Source organism: Festucalex cinctus, chromosome 17 (assembly GCF_051991245.1).
Source record: "Festucalex cinctus isolate MCC-2025b chromosome 17, RoL_Fcin_1.0, whole genome shotgun sequence".
NCBI classification, from domain to species: domain Eukaryota; kingdom Metazoa; phylum Chordata; class Actinopteri; order Syngnathiformes; family Syngnathidae; genus Festucalex; species Festucalex cinctus.
The window spans coordinates 12,027,502-12,053,099 of NC_135427.1; the positions used below are offsets into that span (position 1 = coordinate 12,027,502).

Genomic DNA, 25,598 nt, shown 5'->3' on the forward strand with positions numbered 1-25,598 from the left:
AAGAAAAATTTTGAAGGGGATTGCAGAAGGAAAATCGATCACAGCTAACATTTTGAATGTTGTGAAAAAGGACTACTAGTGCTCCTGTTTATATCGGCTTGAATTTTGTCTGTTTTCCCCAATTATGTCACCTACCTACAGTAAGTGTTCAATATTGACCTGCAATGATAAGAGCAAGAAGTTTTTGTCAAAGTAAACGAAGGCTAATACTACTGCGGTTGCTAATTAAGATGCATATTTGCGCGCGTGTTGATTATGTGAGCGATCCCCACGGCATCGGGTGAATGTTTACTCTATCTGCTTCATGGTCACGACAGCAGAAGTGTGAACACTGTGCAGGGACGAGCGCTTCCATTAATTAAGCCATTCATCCCCCCTCGACCCCCCCCCCCCCCCCCTCGCATGCACTTGATCCGAGATTGGATTTCAGTCACTAACATCTCCAGTCTCTCCAGATAATGATCATAATGGTATTGTTTTGTTTTGTTTTATCTCCCATACTTCTCCAAAATTCACACTAACAAGCACAATAAGCATCATTATTAGCTTAAAAAGTGTATTATTCCCCCAGAGGCGTTGCGTAAATCGGCTGCAGGCCATACTAACGCTCGTCTTTTGGATGCAGCTTTAATTAAGACAACAAGGATTTATCATCCCCAATGACATCACTCAAGGGAGTCATTCTGCCTCATTTGTTCTGCCTTACGTTTACAGTTAAATGAGGCACGTTATTTTTTTTTGTATGGGAATAAACTAGGATAGCATAATTGGCCAAACGTGTTAAAGTTAAAGTTTAGTTAAATTTAGTTAAGGTAAGATTTAGAGCTAGACGGTTAGCGTTGGAGCTGGGGCTAATGTTAGCATGGTGTTAGCTTCAGGGTTTTAGTTCATATGATGATCACGACAGCTCTCCTAACATCAAACTCGAATTGAACAAGTGGCACTTTAAGTTGGAGAGCGAGCCGCATTCATCCGCTTGAAGCCAAGCGGATCCCTGGCGATGGCGGCGAAATGGCTCGGAGCCGCGTCTTTGAAAGTAGCCCGAGTTACTTCAAAGGCACAAAGCCAGAATTTAATTTAAGACTCAACACTTTAGGGGACATACGCAAGTCCTACCAGAATTCAACTTGTATTACCTTAGAACCTGAATAAGAGAGACTTATTTAGTGGTAGTAAATGCTGGTATGCTCAGCTAGCCTGGATGTCTAAACACGTTTTTTCTTAATTATTAAAATGGCCGACTGTCCCAGTTTTACGGTAATTCTTGTCAAAGCTATGGTTGAATCTTTTTTTGTGATAATTGGTTAACTAGTTATGGCAGCAGCTTACTTCAAAGTGTGTTTATAATGTCCAATACTATACAGTTATAGAAAACATGTTACAAAAAAAAAGGGTTTGTTGGGGCTGCAATAGATTAACATCATTTCCATTTATATCAATGGGGAAAGCTGATTTGCGTGTTTTTAAATTTCGAGTGACATCACAAAGTGAATGAAACTCAGTTAACGGTGTATTTCTATTTTTACAATTTCCTGTGGGAATAATAGTTGTCTCTTACTTCTTCTTCCGTCCCGCTGCTGATCTCCATCTCTCTAATGCCTCCCAGCATGCCACGCACTCTTTGGAAGTGTGTCTTTTGCATCCTTTTCATATTTTGCCAAGTAATAAACAACACAATGCTCCAAATATGACTGCCCTTTAAAACGTTTATTGGTCGCGCCAACTCTTCTGAAGTTGAAAATAGCTGACCTCTTTTTCAGCAACGCACTTATAACAACAGACATATTGTGACAATCACACATCTGACGATGTCAATCAGACGTAAGCATTATAAAGGCAGATAATTTGTTCAAGTGTAGCTAATGTTGTGGATTCATATTTGTTTTGAGACTCATTTCTACCCATAAGATTATTTTGAAAGGACAGCAAAGGCAGTCCAAGTTCACATTCATTTCATTCAATTCGGATCAACTGTCTCGCAGTGCAGCGTTTTCTGCTCTCCTCACAAATAAAATATCCAAATAATCAATCAGTCCGCGTGCATTTTGCTCCAACCTCTAACGTCTCTCTTTCTCGATAAAATGAAAATAACACATTTGTTTCTCATTTTTCACACTCAACTCATCCCGCAGACACCAACCGCCGTTTGTGTCAGTGAGCCGCATTCTGGCTGAAAGTCAATTTTACACTTACTTAGCTACATAATAAGGAGTCATGTTGACTAGCCCACAATGCGTCTCTTCTTTTTAGCATGCGGCGGAGGGGGGAAAACAGGAATCATCAGAACGGACAAAAGAAACGGGAGAAAAAAAGTGTAAAGCCAATCAAGACGGATATCACTCCAACTCAACAGAATGTTTAACGAAAACTGGGAGACACCTTGAAAAGCCAGAATTCAACTATGGGGTATATGCCACGGAAGAGGCGGGACGTGATTCTGCACATCAGTTTGGTTCTGGCCTGGGTTGCGAACGCGCAACCGAGGGGCACAAAGTCGGAAGCACAAATATTTTGACGCAGCCCACACGTCGCAAACTGAACCGGAACCAAAATTATGTGCAAAAACAGTCCCGCCTCTTCCGTGGTATATACTCTATAGAGCAGCTACAAAAGGCCCAAAATTATGTTGGGGTACTAGCACAAATATAAATTTGTTTTTGCCAGGCCTGAAGTGTGGGCAAAGTTGTTTTTTTGTGTGTGAGTTTTTGGTCCAGGTTTGGACACTCAAAAACAACACTGTTTTTCTTTGCAAACAGTGTGTCGCTACGGCAACAGCATGCAATGAAATAAAAAGCTTTCAATATTATTCATATATTAGGGATGTAAAGATAAGGGCAATATCGCGATATCGTGGGATTAAAACTGCCGCAATATCGTCGTCGTCATGTTCACAATATTTAAAAGGACCACATCTGTTAAAAAAGGCAGGTTGATTTCCACTTGTGCAGTTCTAGCACCCTTTATTGGCTAGTTTATTAGCACAATTTAATTTTCATTAGGGATGTTTTGGCCTTCTATGTTTAAAATCTATGCTTAATTGTCAGATGAAGGGGACCCTAATTTGCTGGTGAAGCGATCAATGTGTGCTTGCATTAGCAAATATGTGCCTCGATATTATTAGAGATGGTAGGTGGTTTATATGCATTACTGTTTTTTTTTTCTTAGTATGAGCTCGTTTTTGTTTTTTGTTTTTTTTTGTTTTTTTTAACAATATTGTGATCTTTTGTGATTGTGAAGTTTTGTGATAATTATCGTATTGTGATGTTTGGATATCGTTACATCCCTAATTGTTGTCGTCATGTTTTTTTCTAATGCATGATCTTTTTGATCCTGACATCAAACAGCTGATGTAACACGTCATTAACGTGTCAATCACTTCCTGGAATAATAAGCCAGTGTATTTTGGCCCAACACAACCACAGCGCGCGCGCGTGTGAGTACATGTTTTATTCATGTCGCTATTTCCTGGCTGCTTTCACAGGAACAATAAACATGCGACAAAAACAAAAATGTGACCTTCGTTCCGGAGCAGCGATTTTTCACCGCCGACGTGCCCGACGCAAAAGTCAGTCGCTTTGTGGTCGCCTATCTCGCAAGCAGATGACGAGAGGGAGCGGCAAGGGCTGACCAGTGTCACCTTTTTGCTTTCACGTAGAGTCGTAGACCTTAAAACCCAGTCATGAGGAAAGACACGATGCACACAAGGCCAAGCTTGTTCCCGCTTTTGTTTGGAGAAATAAAACAGAAGCAGTACCCTTTTTTGAAAAATAAACTTTCACAGAAACTTTGAGAACTAGTTTATGAAATCAAAAGATTGTACAGGGTGGCTGCATTTTCGTTTATCCACTTTGGGATGTGCTTAAACTATGTGGAAATTTCACGCTAAGCTGAAGAAGTCTGTGAGTTTTAGTTTTAAGGCTTTCTCGCATCCAATTAGGTGCTGACAGATGTCCAATTTCATGCAGCGATACAAGCGTAGTTCAGAAAGGCTGCAAAATTGGTAATAAAGCGATTCATGGTGCCAGATTTGGAGTTTCACTATGCCTTTGCTAGCTTATTTCACCACGCCTGTCAAATCCACCATTTTCGTTAGCTTAATAGCATCATTGCCAACGTTATTTTTATAGCGTTATTTTAATGTTTTTGGAAAACGGGGAAAGAACACAAACAAAGAACAGTCCAGTTGCCTGATTAACATGAATCGACATCGCTATAAACAGAAAACTCCTGAGTACTATTTTGTTGCCTTAGCTAATGACCAGAAGACCGAGCGGTGAATGCTTGCTAACGTAGCGGATTTTGGGTTTTGTCGGTTTTCGGAAAAGGTTTTTCTTGATTTTGAATTATTTCCTTTCCAAAGCCTCTCTGAGGCGCAAATGCTTGCTAACCTAGCAAATTTTGCTAACGTTAGCAAAAAGTCGCAAACATGCTAATAGTTTTTTCACAAACAGTTTTTCTTGTTGTAAGGGAAGTTCGTCCTCCTTGATGGCAGTTCAGGTTGATTGATTTGGAGGTCGCCCTTTTGATGAGCACATTTCAGAACTGTTGAAGTTGTAATAGAAATGTCTCATCCCTCAGCTGTTCCAGGACTTACCGAGGTTCAGGCACTTTCCTTGCTGAAACCACTCCCCAAATTTCCTCAAATTCTGATGACAGTAAATCCTTTACTCAGTATGACTTGAGACTTGCCCAGATCATATTCTGATCTGAAGTTATTGTAGACTTTGTGTTTTTTCCTGTGAGGAGTTTCAGAATGAGAGTCTGTTGTGGCGGGATGCTGCTTGCTCTTCAGACAGAACTGGATCATTTTTTGACTTGAGCCTTTTCAGTAGCATTAAAAGTAAAACTTTGCTTGTGTGATTGGACAGTTGAGAGGGTTCTCTAGTTTCTGCAGACTTTGAGGTTCCCTGATATTACTGTGTTGTGCTTGCTACTGCGTACGTTTTGGACTATAATAAAGCAAAAATAATAAGCACGACAATGAAAACCACGACAATTTTCTCCCTTCCAGCAAATCACATAAGGTCATCGTTGCTGAGTGTAACGCAATTTTAGTTTTGATTTTGGAGGCTGCCCTCTGCAAATGTCACATATTGACATTATATGCTTTGCTGGTAATTGTTGTAATATTGACTGTTCAGAGTCGGGAGGTTAAACCAAGATAGGCCCCTCGATCGTTGACGCTCTCGGGTTACGCGGGTACACAAACACAGTCACGACATTGCAGCAAAACGCGATTGTACAGCGGCTGCATGCAGGGACTGCAAAGATCAAATTCAATATTTTACTAGTTATTCCATGGGATTTGATGCAAATGTACGTGACGTTATTAACTTATCTTGGTAGGGGGAATGTTGATCAGGTTTGAGGTTTTAATCATGGTTGCAGATGATTGGTTTAGTGAAGAAGAACATTTGCCTGTTGTCTAAAACACGATGGTGGTTTTTTTAAAATGGCTTTTATCACATATGCATTCAGCATTTCTCTCAAGGACATTTTGACAGGACATGGTGTGGTTGATGTCTGCCGCTGAGATGGAAATGTAACCTTCCAGTAATAGGATGGTCCCGCCGGCTCCTAATCTACTCAACCATCGCCGAAAAAGGAGATGGAAAGATGAATTGTCGGCGGAATATTAGAATGCGGATAAACAGAAATGCCGACAGAGATACCTTAAAGGATGATAATGGAAGAGAGGCGACGATTGTGCGGATACAAAGTCTGAGTGATGGCGAGGAGTCGCTAATAAGACAAGGAAGGAGGGAGAAAGCCTGATCGTAAAATATCGAATAGAAAAACAGGCTGTACCTGTTTCACTGATTTCACTTTCTAATGAGAACCAATACAAGAGCTGTATTGATATTTCTGCCTTTAGAAAGATTATAATGCAATTCTGAGAATCAGACTGAGAGCTAATATTTTCGTCTCTCTCTGGTAGAGTAGGTAACCAAAATAGTCAAAATAGCTCCCTTTGAAGTAGTGCTTTCATAATACACTGCAAACTATTGCACTACCTGAAAACAAAAAACACTGATTAAAAAAACACTTGACATAAACGTGGCACTTTACTCATCAGGAAACTAATAAGTAATGTAATTATCTCAGGTCAAACGTTATTGTTCACATGTGGTTGAGCCCAGTGGAACTAAAGACTGCGCCGTTTGCCAAGAATACAGAGTACGCTCTTGTGAAACTTGGCAATGCGGTCTTCCTGTGAACATACTCGAGAAGTTACTCAGAACGCTAGTCTCAGTGTCTGTGTAGTTGTGAATACACACGTATTTCCGTCAATAAATAAATAAGTATGGCAGCACAAAATGCATCTTGACAAGTCACCACCGAGTCACTGATGCATCCTTGGTTTAAGCTAGCAGGTAAGAACAAGATCCGGGTACTCCGTTCGTTCTTGGTTTACGTGTATTTTCAATTGGAAAAAGGACATGGCCGCGTCTGCTGACATTTCACGAGCTCACAAGGCCAAGAATGCCCAACGAGAAACAGCTAGTCTCTCAAATCAATGAAAGTGTGGCGTTAGTAGCACCACGTATTTGTTCTTCCACGTTTACGATCATCAACTTTTTTTTCTTGAAACTCCAGTTTCACTTGGCAAACATTTGTATAACTGAACATATTTTTGCGATCAAGTTGCCCGTGTGCTTGGTCCTGCCAGTCCCGTTGGTTTGAATATTTGAAAGCTAGCCGTGAACCGATTAGCCGACGCTAGCCGCTCGAGACTAACCGCTATTCTCATCCACAACCATCTTAATTTCCTTCTCTCGGATTGGTACCACCAATCGAATAATTGTTGTTAACCCCAAGGGTGAATTTGCATCATTCCCTTTACGAAGGAAATCAGATGTTCTTCTATTTTTGCAAATCACTGTAGCAGCTATGAAATGTGTGTTTGTGTTTCTTTGTGTTAAATAACCTCTTGAGCTGTATGATCTTTTTTTTGTTTTTGTTTTGAGGCCGACATTGTTTTGCATTCCTAAAATGTCTGTCTCCTCCTACACGGGCTTCTGTCACTGTTGCCTTCTCCTCTGTCAATGACAAATAACACAATCTCACAACGTGTTATTTATACACTCGACTTTAGTCCTCTTCAGGCAAGATAAAAAGTCAAATGTGCAATACAGAACAATTTTTTTCTTCCCAATATTATGATTGCGAGTTAATATTTGATTATTATTTTTCCAAGGTCCTCTTCCCATGTATTTTTAACATACACAAGGAATAAATTAAACTGTATTACTACGAACAATATCAGATTTATTATTCATAAATGTTTCGACCAGAACCACCAGAGAGAAGTCATACACCAAACCAAGGTTTTTGCTTCTTACTGTCTCGTTTTAATTGCTAATCACCTGGAATGACCCATAAGAGTGCGGAAGAACATGAATCTCCTCCTCTTATCTGAACACGAAGCTGTCAATCATCTTTATCTCATTGCCACTGCACGTCAATCCAACATATCTCGCCAGTCAATCCTGAGCTTTTTTTCAAAACGGGATCCTTCATTCTTGTGTTAACTTGCAATGTTTCATGTCAAATCAACATGACTGACTAAGCTTTCTAAAAAGCAGGCACACTACAATGACAAAATTGATAGCAAATGTGCACCATTCATTTAACAGAACTTAGACAACTGTTACAAAGACAAATGTGATAAGTTTCTTGGGGAGCTGAAACTTCAGATGGAGTAAAGAGTAAATTGGTATGGAAGGATTATATTTGCTGAAATGCATTTTGGGGAAAATATTATCTGGTAGATTACAGTTTTTGTCAGGTGAAACTGGATTGTTGTGAAATGGCAAGAAGCTAAGCTGATTGGGCAGAAATAATATAGTAACGTAAACATGGACACACACAACATTGTGGCGCAATAACCTGCCATTCTACTTCAACGTTGATCTTTAAAAAAGACCACTTAATTTAAAATCATCTTAAATACAGTGGAACATCGGTTTTCGCGAATAATAATTTGAATTTTGTTGTGGAGTGTAACTTCCTGTCTTATTGTACAGAAAGATTTAACTGCCAATGTGGAGTGAACAGTTTTGACTGGGATACGTCGGTCGAACATACTACAGTCATTCGAACGTACTGGAGAAGTCATTTGAGCAGATTGGTAAAGTCGTGCGAACCTAGAAGCAAATTCATTCCAAGTAATTGGTAAAGACGTTTCGGTAAGGTCGTATGAACGACATGGTAAAGTTGTTCGAACCTCTTGGTAAAGTCGTTCAAATGTATAGGCTAAATGCTAAAACCTTTTTTAATTTAATTTCCCATAATGCCACAGACTTGCACCTGAGCAATTGTGGCATTACCGAGCAGCATTATTATATCGTATTATTATTATTATTATTATTATTATCATTATTATTATTATGCTGTTTTTAGCGACATAGCCTCATTAAAAACTACTCCTCATTGGCAGTTCCACACTTCCATAGTCCGGCTTTTTCAGTTAGCATTTTAGCAACAGGGCTAAAATGGGTTAAGATGCTAACTCTTTAAAGTCTGTGTGTGTGTGTGGACAAGTGTCTGAAAACAGGTAATACTTTTTCCAGCGCTTATTTGTGGTAGAGGGATGACTCACTAATTGGAACACATCATCTATGGCCACTATTTGCGTAAATATGTTCTTCCCAGATAACATCCACCGTTGAATGTCTATCACGTGAGAAATGACGCCAGGCGAACGGTATTTACAAAAAAAAAAAATTAGAAAGGACAAAGAGGAGCGAAGGAATTCAGAGGGAGAGAAGACAGACAAATCGTTATATTCATATCTCGGCTGCAAGAGAGCGAGATGGCAGATGCTAAATGAAGGCAGCAAAGGGGGAAATTGTGACTGAAGGCGATGCTGAATTCACTTAACCGCTATTACATCAATTCATTATCATGGCTCAGGTGGTCCAAGAGCGGAAATATACAATTACTAATTCTTTTTGTAAACCCCGAAATGTGTGGAATTCATTTCATTGTAATATGGAAATTTCTTGTAAATATTGAGAATTGAATGTAGCTAATGTAACCTTTAGTACTTCATAGCCTTCTGCAGTAATAAGAAACGAGAAATATAATCAACAAATGCCCTTGGAGATCTGTGAACAACTTAAGGACGCACACACAGGGCTAACAAACTGCTGTTTGAATCTATCTTCAGACCATTCTTTTTCTTTTTTTGCCGCAGAAGACTACTTTTATACAAACAATTTGCGTAATCACATTTTTAAAAGACATCCATTACTTTGCCGACCTCCCTCTCTATAATGAAGTTAGTCTTCTATCTGCGAGAATTTTTTTTTTCTTTTTTGCTGCAAGGTCAACGCCTATTGATTTACCATTCATCTGTTGCTGCGGTCATCTGCGCCATCGCAGCTATGAAGATAATCTCCGCCACGTGTGAATAGTTCAAGTATTGCTTGAGAGGAAGAAGAGGAGGAAATGAAAGTGTGCAAAGACACAAAAGAGACAGATGATTTTTAAAAAAAAAGAGAGAGAGAAAAAGATTTAAGGCATTTTTTAGTTGTCCCTTTCCATTCAACAAAGTCATGCAAGAGAAATCCCAAGTGAATGGAAAGTTTTTGCATGAGCGGTTGACACTGCCAAGCAATTTTACCTTCAAGGATTTTGTTCACAACGATTCAAAAATGATAAACCGTTTCAGCAGCCTGCATTTAGCTTAAGCTAACTTCTTTTTTTCCCCCTCCATCAGAGCTGCTTTGTTTTCAATTAGAACTTTCATTAAGATCCCTCGGAGCAATTAGCGAGCTCGTTTGGCTTAGTAATCATACAATCAGTGCAGGGATCGGATATCAAGCGCTGAATTTCAACTAGAACGCGGCACAAACAAATTAGCCGTGGAGGTCATCGCTATCCAACGCGGAACAGTGTGCACTGCTTGTAGACGCTTTAGAGTAGAGAAGAATTCATTTCAAGCACTCAATGCAGACATCAATGATGACAGAAGATAAAATTTCAAAAAGTTGTATCTAATGTAATTATCCATCAGAGGCCGTAAAGTGAGTAAAGGAGATTTCCAAAAGCAGGTTGAAAGAACGCAATCAAATGCAAAAGGTAAATTTCCAAATATGGTAATTTTTCTGTTTGTTCTCAAAATGATACGATTGTCCAAAAGTTGGCAGTTATTTGTACACATTGTGAACCAATTATAGTGTTAAAAGTAGCCTGAACGAACCTCTGGGAAGTGTCATAAAACTCCGCCTCTTACCTCACGTCGCAGGAGCCACGCAGCATTATGTCGCCTCAAGATTGAAATTCAAGATGGTTTTTTTTTAGAAAATAAGTTACATAAACTTGAATTAGCCTGTTTTGTGGAAAATGAAGAGTTGCGATGTTTGAGTGCGGAACTGCTCAGTTGCAACGTTAAGGTATGGTTTTATTTATTGCAGTCAGTCATGGCTCTTAGCAGTTTAGGAAGATGATTTGCTTTTGTGAACTATTTAAGGCTTTTTGTCTGGTTCGGGTGTTGCCGTTTGCGTGGATTTTGATGTGTTCGGGTTGCAATTGCACATGTTACTGTAGCCAGTCAACAATGAGGAACCCCTCACTGCCAAATCGTAAATTGCTAAGAAAAAAAATGGCGTTTTCATTGTGCACTTTCCATCGCAACCACCCAGGGAGACTCTGCGAGTGCAATGAGCGATCTTTAAACTATGAATTTTACAAACTGACATGAGCAGAGGAAAAAAAAAAGAAGAGAGCAGCAGGATAATAACTGCAGCAGCGCAAACAAGGTTGAACAAGTCAGAGGTGCGCCGCGCAATAAGAATCGATCAGCGTAACTCAACTCTCAACCTGGAGTGGAAGCGATGGCTCCTCGGCTCTGGAGTCCGCATTGTACGCACAGTTAATGACAAAGGAAGACTGACAAGAATTCATATTGTGCTCAGCTGTTACATAAAATGTGGACAACGCAGGCTGACTCCCTCTCAGCAGCACGCTGACCCCGCAGAGGAAGCTGCTTTTGGGCTGTGCGTGCACGGGCAGCTTCCGTCTCCCGAGGATGTCAACTCCAATGAACTCAAATATTCATAATGGAAACGAAAATGCATATATTTACCAACTATAACTGTATTGTTTGTCACATGTGGAGTCATAAACATGGCAGACAGTTATGTCAACTACAAAACTGCTCGCATGGATTTGTGACGTTAATGTTTATATTATTGTATTTGTGTAAAATTTTAACTTATTAAATCTCAACGTAATGGTTTAGGTCAGTGGGCCACATGGTAGTTAGGGGGCCATTATGATTGTGGACCCAAAATATATGACCCCCTCATATTATCAGCCAAAAGCCGTTTAACTGTATAAGCACGGTTATAAGTAACCAACTAATACATACGTAAACAAATATGAAAACATCACTATTTGACAAGGCATCCATAACAATTGCGATCATGCCTTCGTTAGCAGCTAATCAAGCGCAAACCGATAATGAATGACCGTAATTACCACAATCAGTGCCAATGATAAACATGGGATCCTTCCGACGAGTATCACTTCGCATGAAGGAACTCCGGAGCAACAGAATGCTTCGGTCTTTCATCAAGTCCGTGACGCACACACACAAGTATTTGATATGTCTATTCTTTGACGCTTGATGCTCTTAGAGGATCCCCATGAGTCTGCGCACGCACTCCGTTTGACAGACGCACAGTTTATCCCGAGAGGATTATGACATGGAAAGTCCTAGACATGACACAACGGCAGCTCGGCACACGCAGACACACAAACCTAGCATGCAGGGATTAGAATACTGATGGACCTCAGACTGACATTACATGTACCTCTGTGACCGTGGTAGGCCTGTGCGCTGGCCACTCACACACACACATGCGCGCACACCCACGCTGAAAGTTGCCCCTCAGTGACAAATCCTATTAAAGAAGAAGAGATGGTTGCAGGGTCTAATCCCCCGTGACTCCAACCTGAGCTGCACCACATGACAGCCACCATCAGACATCAGGAAAAACACACATGAAGTATTATCGCGCACTAGTTTACGTTGGAGATACGTTTCCGATTTTCAATCATGTATGATACATCAGACGGACAAAAGGATTGAAAAGTCAGTTATTCATAGGCTTCTGTATTCTATCTATCTATCTATCTAGATAGCTCTAGATAGATAGATAGATAGCTCTAGATAGACAGATAGATGGATAGCTAGCTAGCTAGCTCTAGATAGAGATAGATGGATAGCTAGCTAGCTAGCTCTAGATAGAGATAGATGGATAGCTAGCTAGCTAGCTCTAGATAGAGATAGATGGATAGCTAGCTAGCTAGCTCTAGATAGAGATATATGGATAGATGGATAGATAGATAGCTAGCTAGCTCTAGATAGAGAGATAGATGGATAGATAGCTATCTATGTCTAATGATATCTCTCTAGCTCTCGCTCTATATCTCTATCTCTCAAGATAGATAGATAGATAGATAGTAGGGCTGGGAATCTTTGACTGTCTTACGATTCGATTCGATTACGATTTTTGGGTCTACGAGTCGATTCAGAATCGATTTTCGATTCTCGATTCAAACAATTTTCGATTTAAAATTATTTGATTGACAAATGATTTCTGCTTCAATTTACAGGTATGCACTACATTGTCATGATCTACTCCAGTCTGCTTTGCAAGACAAAATGACAGAGACATTAGTCTTTTTTTTTTTTTTTTTTTTTTTGACAAAATGACAAATAGAGACATTAGTCTTTTTTTTTTTTTTTTTTGTTTAAACATTTATTAATTTTGTATTGTGCCTTTTTCCACAAAAACAGCATGTGGGCTACAACTGCCTTTTCCCCTTTTTCTTCATTTCTAATTTAAATAAAATCGATTTTTGGATTTAATATTGATTTGATTAATAAATGAAAATCTCAATTCTTTTATGAATCGATTTTTTGCCCCCCCCCCCCCCAATAGATAGATAGATAGAATACCTGCAGTGTCTTAAGTTCTCCTTGAAAAGAACAAAAGAGAAAATTCCCCTCTATGAGATGCTACACTTGAGTCAGTCGGGTTAATTGGGGATAATGCTGATCAAAATCTTGATTTGACCAAATTAACACCTCATTAGAAAGTCTTAAACCAGATTTGGCATTTGTTGGGGAGATCAAATAAATAATCTCCCATCTGAGCCATTTCCTCCTTTTCTCCTCAAATGCACTGTAGAATTGAGGTTTTCACACTCAAACTCAGACTTTTTAAATACAAAGAGGTATTCAGGGAAGGATAAACACTGACCAGAAGCGCCATTCAGCTCACATAAATAAATGCGCGCAACGCTGGCAAGCACACGGCTGAATTAAGTATTGATAAAGCCGGAAAATCTTCCTTATCTTTTGTGTTCAACAGGGGAAAAGATGAAGGGCCCGGGAAAATAAGCAGTGTTGTGCCGTACACTTTTTAACGCTTTGAAGCTATCGCCTCAATAAAAAGGGGAGGAACAATTTTAACTTTTCATGAAATGTGGATAGTTATATTTTAAGTACATTTTTTGTTTGTTTGCAGCAGAAGTCCAGCCTTGTGGATATCCTGATCACATTTTGTCGCACCTTTTCGTCACATGACTTTGACAACCGACATTAAGCGGTTTCACATCGCAATTTGCGAGGAAAAAAATTTACATTTTTATGTCTTATTAAATCACATTGAAGAGCAAAACGGAGAATATACTGGTCCCAAAAAGCTTTGCTGGGTTCATGTCACGAGGGAAGCTCTGCTACTTACTCCGCCGCAGCTAGCTAGCAACGAGCTTTGGTTGGCTAATAGTGCGCGTAAACACGTCACTGAGTCGTTCCTAAATTAGTAAATTATTGCCTCTGTGGCGGCAATAAGCTATATTTTTAACTAGTATCATTCTCACGAAGAGAAACGACAGAGAAGCTATGCTAATTGCTAAGCTAACACAGCTAGCTTGTTTAACACCGGAATCAAGTGTTTTGTGATGGAATCAGTAGATGGTGTGAGAAAATATTTTCATTTTTCAATTTTGCTACTTGTTTTATGATTCCAGGTAGCGGGTTGGAGAGTACTTTAAAAGTCTCTATCTGTAAATGGATCCTAGCTGCTGAATAATTCATGCTGACAGCCTCACAAACAGGTATATTTACACATTGGAACTTTTTCACGTGTGAAGAGCCTTTTTCATTTCAATGGTCTTTTTCAGCCATTGTTAAAGCACGACATTTGGCATGCTGAGTTTTAAATGAAAGTTAAGATGTAAAGATGTGATCTAAGGCACTTGTATGGAAATGAGAGTCCAAAGTGCATTTATACTTTGTATTAACAGCGCAGGCCATTTGCATACACAGCCAATTTCCCATTTTGTGATTCACTGCACAGAACAAATACAACACGAACAAGCTGCAAGAAGCATAATGCAGAACAGAGCGCTAAGTTCATTTGAAGCATACCACTGACTTTTGGGTAATTCCAAAATGGTAATTACGGGAGGTTTTTTACACATTCTTATGGTAATTGATTCAACGTCACTGTCCGAGCCGAGCAAAGGTGGCATTAAGGGAGGGAGAAAAGCAACAAATGAATTCTGTCTCTCTTTCTTTGCATCACTGGCTTTGGCTTAAAAGAGAAAAAAAATAGGCTTCATTTCTTTTGTGGCCGTGTTAATTTGTTCTGTCTTACGTCGCCGCTCCTGGACAAGATTCTGCTTGATGAAGTGTGGCCGAGAACATAAGCGGAATTAAAACGGCAATATCACCGCGGCGTATGAGTGAAGTCACACATCATCTGAGGGTGTAACTATGCACAAAAATGTAATTTAGCTTGTCAGCCGGCGAAGCCTGGAGGTGTGTAAGTGACAAATGTAAAGTAAAACAATGGAAAGAGTTATAAAATTGTGTTGGGCGGGGATATGTCCGGCCGTATGTGGCCTGCAAGAGCGTTGGGAAAAAATAGAAACGTTGTAGTGCAACTTACAGCATGAACTTATATCGACAGGGAGGAATGTGTAAAAAAAAAAAAAAAAAAAAAAATGCTCATCGTCCTTGCTTCAAGTATGCCACTAAGCTTCTACGACCAATAAATAAAATAATTGCTGTATTACAAAATAATATGAAGTAATTGACAGAAGCTCACTTCAGTGTCAAAATTTTGGAGGAGGCCTCTTATCACACACTTTAGTGTAATTTATTGACTTAAATTGTAATACACTAATAACTTCTAATTGCTTTTGGAAGCAATAATATTGTATATATATTTCTAACAGCTACATTCATTCATCAGTGATGACTTAACTACTTTGATCTTATGAGGCATTATGTTTTGGCCTTATTTTTTAAAACAAATATCTTGTGTAGAGCAGATGTGCGTACGAGCAATGTACACATTTTTCATTTGGGAGATGTTGTTCTGGTCCAATGAAAGCAAGGTTGAACTTTTTAGCCCGTTTGAAATAGCAGTTAGTGTTAAACCTGTTTGAAAGCAGAAAAATGCTCAGGGAAAAGCCTACAAGAACAACTGAAGTTTCACTGTTGTGATTCAGAGGCACTTTAGCTGGTAACTTTAGTTCGAATCTGAGGGAGGGCACATTTGTTTTGTATTGACTTCTCAAAGGTTGTTTTTAAAGTGTTAAATTGTGACAGGGTGTGTAGAGTTTTTACACCCACTATAATATAACCAGTACTTTCTCATCTCTAATATATAAAGTCCATTCTATTTTGGTGGCTGTGACTTGAAAGCAAAGGCAAGTCAATAAAATCCTTTCATCCTCTCATTAGCGTGTTTGCAGACGGCTGCGCTGTGATCGCTCCTAAGCGCAACAAAGCCTCGCATTGATTCACCCGCGTCATTTTGTTGCAGATCACGTGATCTCGTGTAGCTCATAATGATGCAGCTTGTAGCTCAGTGATCAGGCCTCGAGTTAGTTTCTGAAACTGTAATACAAAAAAAAAAGAATCATTTTCAATTCTATTGACGTTGTGTTGCTCCTTCTGGCCACCAGGGGGCAGCATGATGCAGACAAATGCATTAACAGGAAGCCGGTTAAAACTCCTGAGTAAGCTGCAGTAATATTGTCATTCTTTGCAGCAGGTAACTATACCTGTTTATACCTATATTTTTTTCTATGTGTCCACATATATTTCAAACATGCTACATGTTTCTCTTTTGTTTGTTAGCATTAAGCTAAACTGGCTTATCTAAACTTCATTGCCAGCACGTAAGCAATTCCTTTATTTATTCCATAAATATCCCGGTTTTAATGTCACATATGGAAGGCTGTTTTAATGTCACAGTGATGTGTTGAATGTATAAAATGGAATGAAATCTTGCCTGCAAAACTTGGTCTGAATAAAGACTTGAAACATCTTCCGTCCTGCTGCTCACAGGGACGTTGCGCGTCTCTTGAAGGGACAGGGGCTTCCATTACTCACTCAAGATAAGTGAGGCCAAGCTCGGGTATCTCGGACACGGCACTAAATGTCACGCGGCGGCGTCAACAGCTCTATTCTGCAGGTAATTGCTTGCACTTGAGCTTGTCGGGGTCTGCTTCATAATTTCTTTGAGTATCTGATCAGTCTCAAGAAGAAAAGGAAGGTAAAAAAGGATCTTTTTGAACGTTTAGTGCAAGCCATGCATGTACTAGTTAAACAGTGCTTGTATTCCGTTTGTCGTTAGTACAACAAAACCATAAACTAAATCCCATTGACATTGAATGGATGTCTTTCAAGACAAGAGCCCCTGTTGATTTTCGCGATATTTTTGTGGTTTGATTTATCGACTGTGAATGAATCTTGCCGTAAAGGTCTATAGAACTCGCCGTGGCTGAGAAAGCACAGAAACGACAATCAAGATGTGCTCCTTTGCCCAAAGGAGAAAGAATGAAGGGAAGGCCAAAAGCAGACAGATGGATGAAGGGATGGGTGGATGGTTGGCCGGGTGGATGCATAAACAATTTTGCGTGTTGCGCTAAACTTGGCAATGGCCTCAAGCTTGCGGGAGGGAAAAAAAACAACAATCTGTGTTTCATCCCATTACTTTTCTGTCAGATGACAATCGCCGCCGTTTTTGACTTTTCCCCATTCATCTCACACTCATCTGTCATCCCACTTCATAGTTCTTTTTTCTTTATCGCCATCCATCCTTTTTCGATCTCTTTTCCAAATCCACATCTCCCGTCTTGTTTTCCATTCTACTGGGAAATCAAAGAAGGCGAATAACTTTTATATCATGAGTCAACAACAAAAGTGGTCGCCATGGGAGTGCATTCATCCTGCCAGTTTCATTTGTCTCTTTGCCAGTGAAATATCTCTTTAGCATTAAAGTCAATGTATATGAAAGGATATAATTTTAGGGGAGTGCGATAAATGAGTGATGGTCTCATAAGAGCGACAGACCGGCAGGTTGGCGGTTAGATATAGAAATCGGCAGATGGTCGTGTATTGTTCCCAGGCATCCTTGATAAGAGGCGCAAAGGAGTATGGAAGCAAAACAACATAAATTGGTTCATGTTGCCGTGAGCTAACTGTTGTTTTATTAGTATGTCATGAAAGTTGCATTCTGCTGCTCTTATAGCATAGTAGGGTAGCCAAGAGCAAGTTGTTACGCTAAACTATTTTCCTCCTCTTTTTACCTACATTCTCGGTAAGGTTAGCGAGATCCTTTTGAAACTCTAGCCAAGCACGAAACCATTCAATTTTTGTTTGGATCCAGATAAGTGTTGAGAAACAAGATTAAAAACACTTTGTGTGGTATGTCAAATTTGGAAGAAGTTTTTATTCTCACCTCACAGGTCATTTAAGAGTTAAGCTTCACATTCATTACTCCCACTTTGTTGTTTTGAAAGCAACTGCTGCTGTGAGCCGTCCAACAAGTATTGGATACATTACTCCAGGTGCTAACGCTATGTTAGCTGTGGTATGCGGTGTCACTAAAGTGCATACAGTTGGCCGAAAAGGCTAAAAAGGCTAATGCTAGCTTTCCTGTGAGTGGCCACACTACCGCCGTGTTGTATTGAAAGACACTGTTGCGGTTGGACAACTATTGAATATGTTATTCAAGATGCTAATGCTAACATTGGTTGTGGCATATGTTGTCACTGTATAAAAGTGCAAAAATTTGGATCAAAAAGCTAAAAAGAATAATGCTAGCTCATCTGTGAGAGGCCACACTACCGCCGTGTTGTATTGAAAGAAACTGTTGCTGTTGAACAACTATTGAATACCTTACTCAAAAGGCTAATGCTAACATTAGCTGTAGCTTATTGTGTTAGTGTATAAAAGGGCGTGTAGTTTTTCCAAAAAGCTAAAAAGGCTCATCTGTGAGTGGCTACACTACCACCCTGTTGTTTTGTAAGCAACCGTTGCTGTCCAACAAGTATTGAATATGTCACTCCAGATGCTAATGCTAACATTAGCTGTGGCATACGTTAGTGTATAAAAGTGCATGCAGTTGGTCCAAAAAGCTAAAAAGGCTAATGCTAGCTCTTCTGTGAGAGGCTACAGTGCAAAGTAGTCTCAACCAATTGTATTTATCGGTCCAAAAATTGGCATGAGCCACGTTTGCGCATTGGGGCCATGCCGTTTGATGTCAACTAGTCACAACGTCTGCGCTGCGATTCATCACGGGAACGCGGTCGCTCATTAGACATGCATTAATGTGTCTCACATCCCCTTCCTTTCCGTCTCGTCTGATTGTGTGATGAATCACCTGAAGTGGGACACATCCATCCGTGTGTTGGAATGCGTTCCTTATTATCAGCTTGTGCAATTAGAGTTGAATCACCGTTGAACAATCCGGCTGCAGGCTGACCTCACCACGAACCCCAACACACACGCACACACATTCAATCTCGTTCTCATCAGATATTTTGATTAGTTGATGTTATTTCTACATGGCCGGCTGCACTAGCTGTGTACGCGTGTTGTTTTGGTATTTGTCATAACGGCAGCAGACACGAGCAGAGGTCAGGAGCAAGGAGATTAAATTATTTACTCACCAATAGTTTGCTAATTTCATTTTTAATAAACAGTGGTCATTACAATGTGGGGAGTGATGTTTTGTCATGAAGATATTAAATGTGTTTCCTCCATCAATTGCTGTAATGTATTATTTTGTAATTAAGATGCCACATGCTTAAAAATTTGACACAAGAGCGCAACATCAAGACATAGCTGTCAATAGGATGCAGCGCCGCAAATTATATCCGCAAGCACCATTTACAAATGAACATAAAAAGTAAAACATTATAATGAAGTGGTGCCTTAAGGTGGAAGTTAGCTTTGACGGTATGGCTTTATCTTCTGCGAAGAACTAAGGAGCTGAGAGGGTCTTTGTTGTCGTTCAAGTGAGTTGTGTTGCTGTAATGAGAGTTAATGATCTTCGTATTCTTTGACAACACTTTGGCGAGAATAACACACAACTGCTGTTATGGACTTAGCAGGTGACTCATTATTTAACAGATGGCATTGAATGGCCTCCGGCCACAAACACAAACACGCATACAAGATCCCCGGGACAATAAATGTGTTCATTTCCCATTTACGGTGTCCTTGGCTGCATTGTGAAATCAATGAAGTAGTGTATCTTAAATACTGTACTGCCATTACATCTGCAAGTTATATATCTTCATCCATTGCGATTGCAGCTCAGTGTGACGTCAAGGCCGAACAATGGTCATTTGGATCAGATTTGCAAACATTTGCATATGCTCACAGTTGATGCACGAGACATAAGAAAGATGCGGGCAATTGCTAAAGTATGTACATTTTTATTTTTTTATTTAATCAATACAAAATTGGGCCGAATCATTAAACTGTTCACAAACTATAAAAATGTTAACATATCATGATTACACAAGATTATTTTTTTTTCCATTGTCTGATGTTTCTGACTTTCGAAACATTCTGCAGTGTACAAATAGAATTCCGTGCTTCCCAGTGCAATTTATTAATCTTAATTTTTTTTATATTCTTTTATGCTCTCCGGCGTTGCTGTGAAACAAAACCATCTTTGTTCTGTTTATTTTCTAAAAAATAAATTGTGTAGCGGCCTATCCTTTTTTTGTTTGTGCTCAGAGGGCAAAGCCAATTTTGTATGAGGTTCAGACGCATTTATTTAATCGCTCTTCTTTCCGAATGTTTTTCTTTTGTTTTGAGGCAATGTATTAAACAATTCCCTGTATTGTTTTGAACAACTTGTATGCAGCATTTTATTTAACCCATTGCTATTTATTGTGAGGCTTCCTTCCACACTTCTGTTTAAATGCTTGATTGTGAAGCCAAATTTCATTTGGCGTTCCTCAGGGATCAGTCCTAAGGCCACCAGTGATTAGTTCATTTTTCAATTAAGATGATAATGCAAATCTAAATTTGGTGCAAAAATTGGGAGAAGTGCTTTTAATTCTGTATAACAAGTGATAATTCCCAGTTCAATCACGGGGTGTACCTCAGGGCTCAGTTCTGCTACCACCATCGTTCAATATATAAGAATATAAATGTCACAAATATACACATTTCTAAGATGCATGCAAACCATATCGAGCCTTCTCATGATGTTTTGGAATGTACATCAACTGTCAGCTGAATCTCATGAAGTGCTGCACAGTTACTAACACTATCGTTAATAACATTTTCAAGTAACATGAATGTATATGTCTATATTTCACCTCATTGGCGTTAATAAGAGATTAATCCAAAAATGGTTGTTGTTTGACACGTGGGTCTTGAAATCTAACTGCTAAAATTACCTTCGTCCAATGAAGCAAGTCAAACCTCCGAATTGGCAAATTGTAGTGCACTTCTTCAAAGTTACACAGTTGGCCTCAATGTGTGAATTGCACTCTATATCACAACAAATCTGTCCATCAAAGATCATTTCTTGACATGACTAAAGTTTTTCTTGTGACCCCTGCGGAGCTCGGAAGTTGTCACATTTCAACTGGCTTTTATGTAGCTACTCCGTCAGGCATGGCTTCACAAAGACGTTATTTGAGGAGTGACTGACGTTTGTCATTCCTTTGCTCTCACAGCCTTGAACATTACGCTCAGGTTTCATCATTGTTTCAATTTCCTGCCTCACTCGGTGTGCCCGTGTGTGAAAGTCAAACTTCTCAGCTCCAATATCTAAAAAAAAAAAAAAAAAAAAAAAAAGACAAAAAAAAAATGTAGGTTATTTTTGAATGAAGATGTATCCCTTTTGAAGCTTTCTTGGCCGAGTTAATAGGCGTGGCCATTGTGGGCCAGAATACACAGAATTGGCGGAGTTTGCGTCAACCCTCCAGATAAGGCACACAAGTGAAAATTGAATGATCCTCGGGATGGCTGTGAAATTGTTACGTAATATATAAATGGTTAGCCCAAAACGTCATGGTAATCCATCAATCACTTTGAAAAGATATTGGAAGGAAACGTGAACTGCCTGCCAGAAACTGTGATCTCTCTATGAGTTGAGGGTTTAAATAAAGAAAGTCTCACCTGAACAGAGCTTCTCACACATTTAGAAACTGCCTCAGGTTCAACACCTTTTTGAAACACAACTTTGCTCTGCAGATTTTATAATCCCAAACTGGTCTGCCTCTGATTTGATACTAATCGTATTTGGTCCCGCTTGTTTTGCCTCTTGTGAATTTCGCACTTTAAATTGTTGTGGGGAAAATTGATTTGTTCCGATCGAACCGGAGTTGCTCTTGAGGAATCTAATCAATCCCTAGTGTTGCGATTTACTGTTAAAGTTACGGCAACACAGTGAAATAAGTTATACTAAGCATTTTAAACTTGATTAAAAACTCCTCAGGGATCAGTCCTATGGCTACCATTGACTAGTTCATTTTTCAAGTAAGCTGATAATCTAAATGTGGTGCAAAAATTGGGAGTTGCTTTTACTTAAATACGACAAGTTGTAATTCGCAGCTTGTTAGTTCATTTACGAGGTGTACCTCAAGGCTCAGTCCTATGACCACCATTTTTTTTTTTAAAGTGAGAACTAGAGCTGTCAAACGATTAAATTTTTTAATCAATCACATCTTAGAATTTTGATTAATCGCTTATTTAAAAAAGGCTTTTTTAACATTTTTTGCCCACCAAATTTGAAGAGCACCTGTTGCGTTAATCCTTTCGACATTTAATGTTTAATGTGCTGCGCACACTCTTTCTCCTCTTTTTTTCTAATCAGTTAATTTCCAGAGATGGGAAAAACCTGTTCAAGAAAGTAAAAACCCTGCCCGAGTTTGGCTTTAGCCACAGTCGCTCCTCGTAATGACCTCATTTACCTGCCGGTTGAGTACAAGCACCTGTAGCTAAAGCCAAACTCCGGCAGGTTTTTTACTTTCTGGACCTGGATTCCCCATCTCTGTTAATTACTTGCAAAATTAAAAATGGGGGGAAAATTACCCCAATATTTTGACAAGAACAAATATTCTGAATGTCATACACAAACATTTATTAAATGCTTTACTTTAATGCATGTAATTATGTTTCTTACTCAATCAATTTGTGCTACCTTTAACGCAGCCATCCGCTGTCAAGCTAAAGGATAATCCGTGGTCAAAATGAATAGTGCGATTAATCTATATTAATACATGATTAATGCGATAATTATTTGGGTTAATTAATTAACGCTTTATTTTTGACAGCACTAGTGATAGCATAAGCATGTGAACGTCATACTACAGTATATACACCTTTCTAAGATGAATGCAAACAATATCGAGCAGTGCTTTGTAATGTAAAGCAACACCAATCTCATGAGGTGTTCCACAAGGGTCTATCCTCCGACTACGACTGATTTTGATGTTTGAATTTTGAAAAAAAATACACAAATGCGCAGTTTACCAAGTGAACGATATCTTGTGCAAGATATTGCAAACCTCCAGATTTATAACTGAACAAGCTTTATTCCAAACACATTCCAGACTCGTTCTTCTCCCAATTTTCAATAAAAACTGCTTTATATTTCATGCTACTGGATGCTGGAATTCCGCCACTGGATGCTTGCTGCTAAACCACATGCGACCAGCCTCACGGCAAAGACAGCAGCTCGATGCCAAAAGATCCAAGGACGTCCGGCAAGTTGCTTCCGAGTATCTACCAGCCACATGCAAGGAGAGTCGCAAGCATGATAACGTCGCAGGTGGACAGCAGCCAGAAATGGTAAACATCAAATCAACACTGTTCTCCTTTGTGCTTCGCTTAAATGATTTCTGAGCGTCTTTCTCTGACAGGATGTTTCACTGGCTTGTAAAGAGAGAAGTAGACATTACGTTTAAAAAAAAAAAAAAAAAAAAAAAAAAGTGCATGTGTGGGTTTAGGATATTTTAAAACTTCAAATAAGTTGGTTGAAAATATGTGTAGTACTGCTGTTATAGAAGTCGGGGAAAGCCCACTGTGCTTTGCAATTTTGACTCGATGTTGTAACTTACTAGAAAGATGTATTTCATCTTTGCCTGTTGGATTTCTATTCATTACAAATGAAAACATTAACGAAACGTATAAATATCTGTTCAGGTGATGACAGAGGAAGTAGAGTCAAATTAGGGATTTCAATCTTTGTACCTTGAGTGTTCTGCGGTGGTAACTTAAATCTCGCTTCTTTAATGCTTCAAAATGATTCAAACGTCTTATATTAGTGTATGCATAAGAGCGTATATACATGCTGACCACTAATATGATGTGATCAAAGCATCTCTGAAGTGTGCTCCTTCATGTAGTTATTACTTTTACATTCTTGGCTGTCCGGCTACCCCCGCAGTGTATCCTCTTCCCTTCGTGTATCAGACACGTTAATTAATTGTGAGGACAGCAGGCGTAGCTTTTGAGGGGGGGTGGGGGGGGGGGGGGGGGGGGTTGGGGGGGGGGGGGGGGGGGGGTTAAAATTTAATTTCAGAACGGTCAACCGAAAATCGGGATTCTGAAAAAGTTGCATATTAACAGTCATTACCCCAGTAAGCCGTCAAAGCTGTCATCCTCAGGACAAAGTATCGCTGCGGCGTGAATTACAAACTTATAATGAAGTTCCCCGAGTTCAGCTTGTTGAAATATTGAAGGCAGTCCAAGATGCCCAACGGTGAGCCCTGCAAACGCTGAGGGAAGGGAAAACAAAAAAGAAAAAAAGTAAAGCCAGAGATGTCGAGGTTGATGGCTGTTCGATTAATTTCTATGTTGTTTGTACTGAAATGGAGGCGTATGGAGCTCAATGGCCATTGAGATTATTAGCTTCCAGTCGGCAACCTTCACCGCGGGAGTTTCTACTGAGCGGCTCTCCTAAACGGAATTCTAATCAACCTTTTACCGTTGGTGAAAAATCATTGTTTATTCGCTCTCTGTGCGGCTTTAGGACTACTTGAGGGCAACTGTGAAGAAAAGGAGACAATTATCAGTAATTGGGATAACATTTTTGGCAAATATGTTCAAACAAATTCGCAAATATGTTTGAACAAATTCGCAAATAGGTTCGAACATACTCGCTAATATGTTCGAACGTACTTGTAGGCTACATGCTACAAAGTTAGCATACCTTCCCATAATGCCATGGGGTATTGCGCTTGCGCAATTGACGCAGTTACGACGTTTACTGACTGAATTTTCCCTGTCGGCGAGGCTCTGTCCCGCCGATCGATTACTGCGGTACTCAAGTGCGCAAGCGTAATACCCCACTGCATTATGGGGCGAAAAATGACGAACCTAAATCATGCACGGCAGACTGTTTTTTGTCTACTTAATTTTCTAATGAATTGGTAATGTGGCCCAAATGCCTTAAAAATTGGGTTTTGTTTTCACTCGCGAATGTGCAAATAATACCCCGTGGCATTATGGGAAGGTATGCTAACTTTATAGCATGGAGCCTACATGTACGTTCGAACATATTTGCGAGTATGTACAAACATACAGTGATACCTCGGCTCACGAACATAATTGGTTCCCAGAAAGTGTGTGTAAGCCGAAAAGTTCTTCTTCCCAACATTTATTTCCCATAAGAAACCATTAAAATGAGAATAATCCGTTCCCAGGTCCCTATAAAACATAATTTTCTACTAAATAAGCCTTAAAACTACACAAAAATATACCTTATTTTATGTATAATAAATGTGCTCTTGTATTGTAATTAAAGAAATAAATTGTACTGTATAATAAAGTCGTTTTATTTTACTTTGTGATGGTAGTTCTTAAGGATAGTAGCAATGGTAGACTTACTTCATTCGCGAGCGTTTCACCGCGTAGAGTATTTATGAAACGATTGTCGCTCATTCGCACTTTCGTGCTCACCGGAGCGGAGGAGGCGTGTCCCTTGGTGAACAAGGAAGTGGAGCACTTTAGCGAGTCAACAAAAAGTGAGCACCGCCAACTACTTTCACCTCTTTCCTGGGACTAAACAGCCGTGGCACGATTTTCTCCTTTTTTGAGGTACGTGATGGCACTTTCGCTTTTTTTAGTGGCGCGAACTCCATTGACTACAATGCAAACGCGCCGCCGAATCGCCGTCCCTCGCTGGTAAGCATTAGGCTTAACACTAGCCTGTGGTGGGGTCTTTTTCGGTCCCATAATAGCAAAAGTACACTCAAAATGTCTATCAAACACAAACTGCGTCCGCACTAAAAGAAAGGGGGTGACG

At 39.6% G+C, this 25,598-nt stretch overlaps 2 protein-coding genes across 7 annotated transcripts in view; one reads left to right on the plus strand and one right to left on the minus strand.

Moving 5' to 3' along the window:
- The window catches only part of LOC144004698 (protocadherin-15-like), a 133,354-nt gene extending 121,743 nt beyond the window's left edge, over positions 1-11,611 (minus strand). The window contains exon 1 of the mRNA XM_077502122.1: positions 11,488-11,611. The gene's annotated coding sequence lies outside the window, so the exon portion shown is untranslated. The remainder of the gene's footprint in view (positions 1-11,487) is intronic.
- The window catches only part of LOC144004699 (glycylpeptide N-tetradecanoyltransferase 1-like), a 164,569-nt gene that overhangs the window by 117,079 nt on the left and 21,892 nt on the right, over positions 1-25,598 (plus strand). For 2 of the 6 annotated variants that reach the window (XM_077502125.1, XM_077502126.1), the window contains 3 exons: positions 14,050-14,136; positions 16,382-16,508; positions 23,007-23,140. In XM_077502125.1, coding sequence (XP_077358251.1) covers positions 16,473-16,508; positions 23,007-23,140 — 170 coding nt within the window. In that variant the 5' untranslated portion in view covers positions 14,050-14,136; positions 16,382-16,472. Of the gene's footprint in view, positions 1-89; positions 141-14,049; positions 14,137-16,381; positions 16,509-23,006; positions 23,141-25,598 lie in introns of those variants that run through there. The other 4 variants (XM_077502128.1, XM_077502124.1, XM_077502129.1 and 1 more) reach the window with 3 other exon arrangements.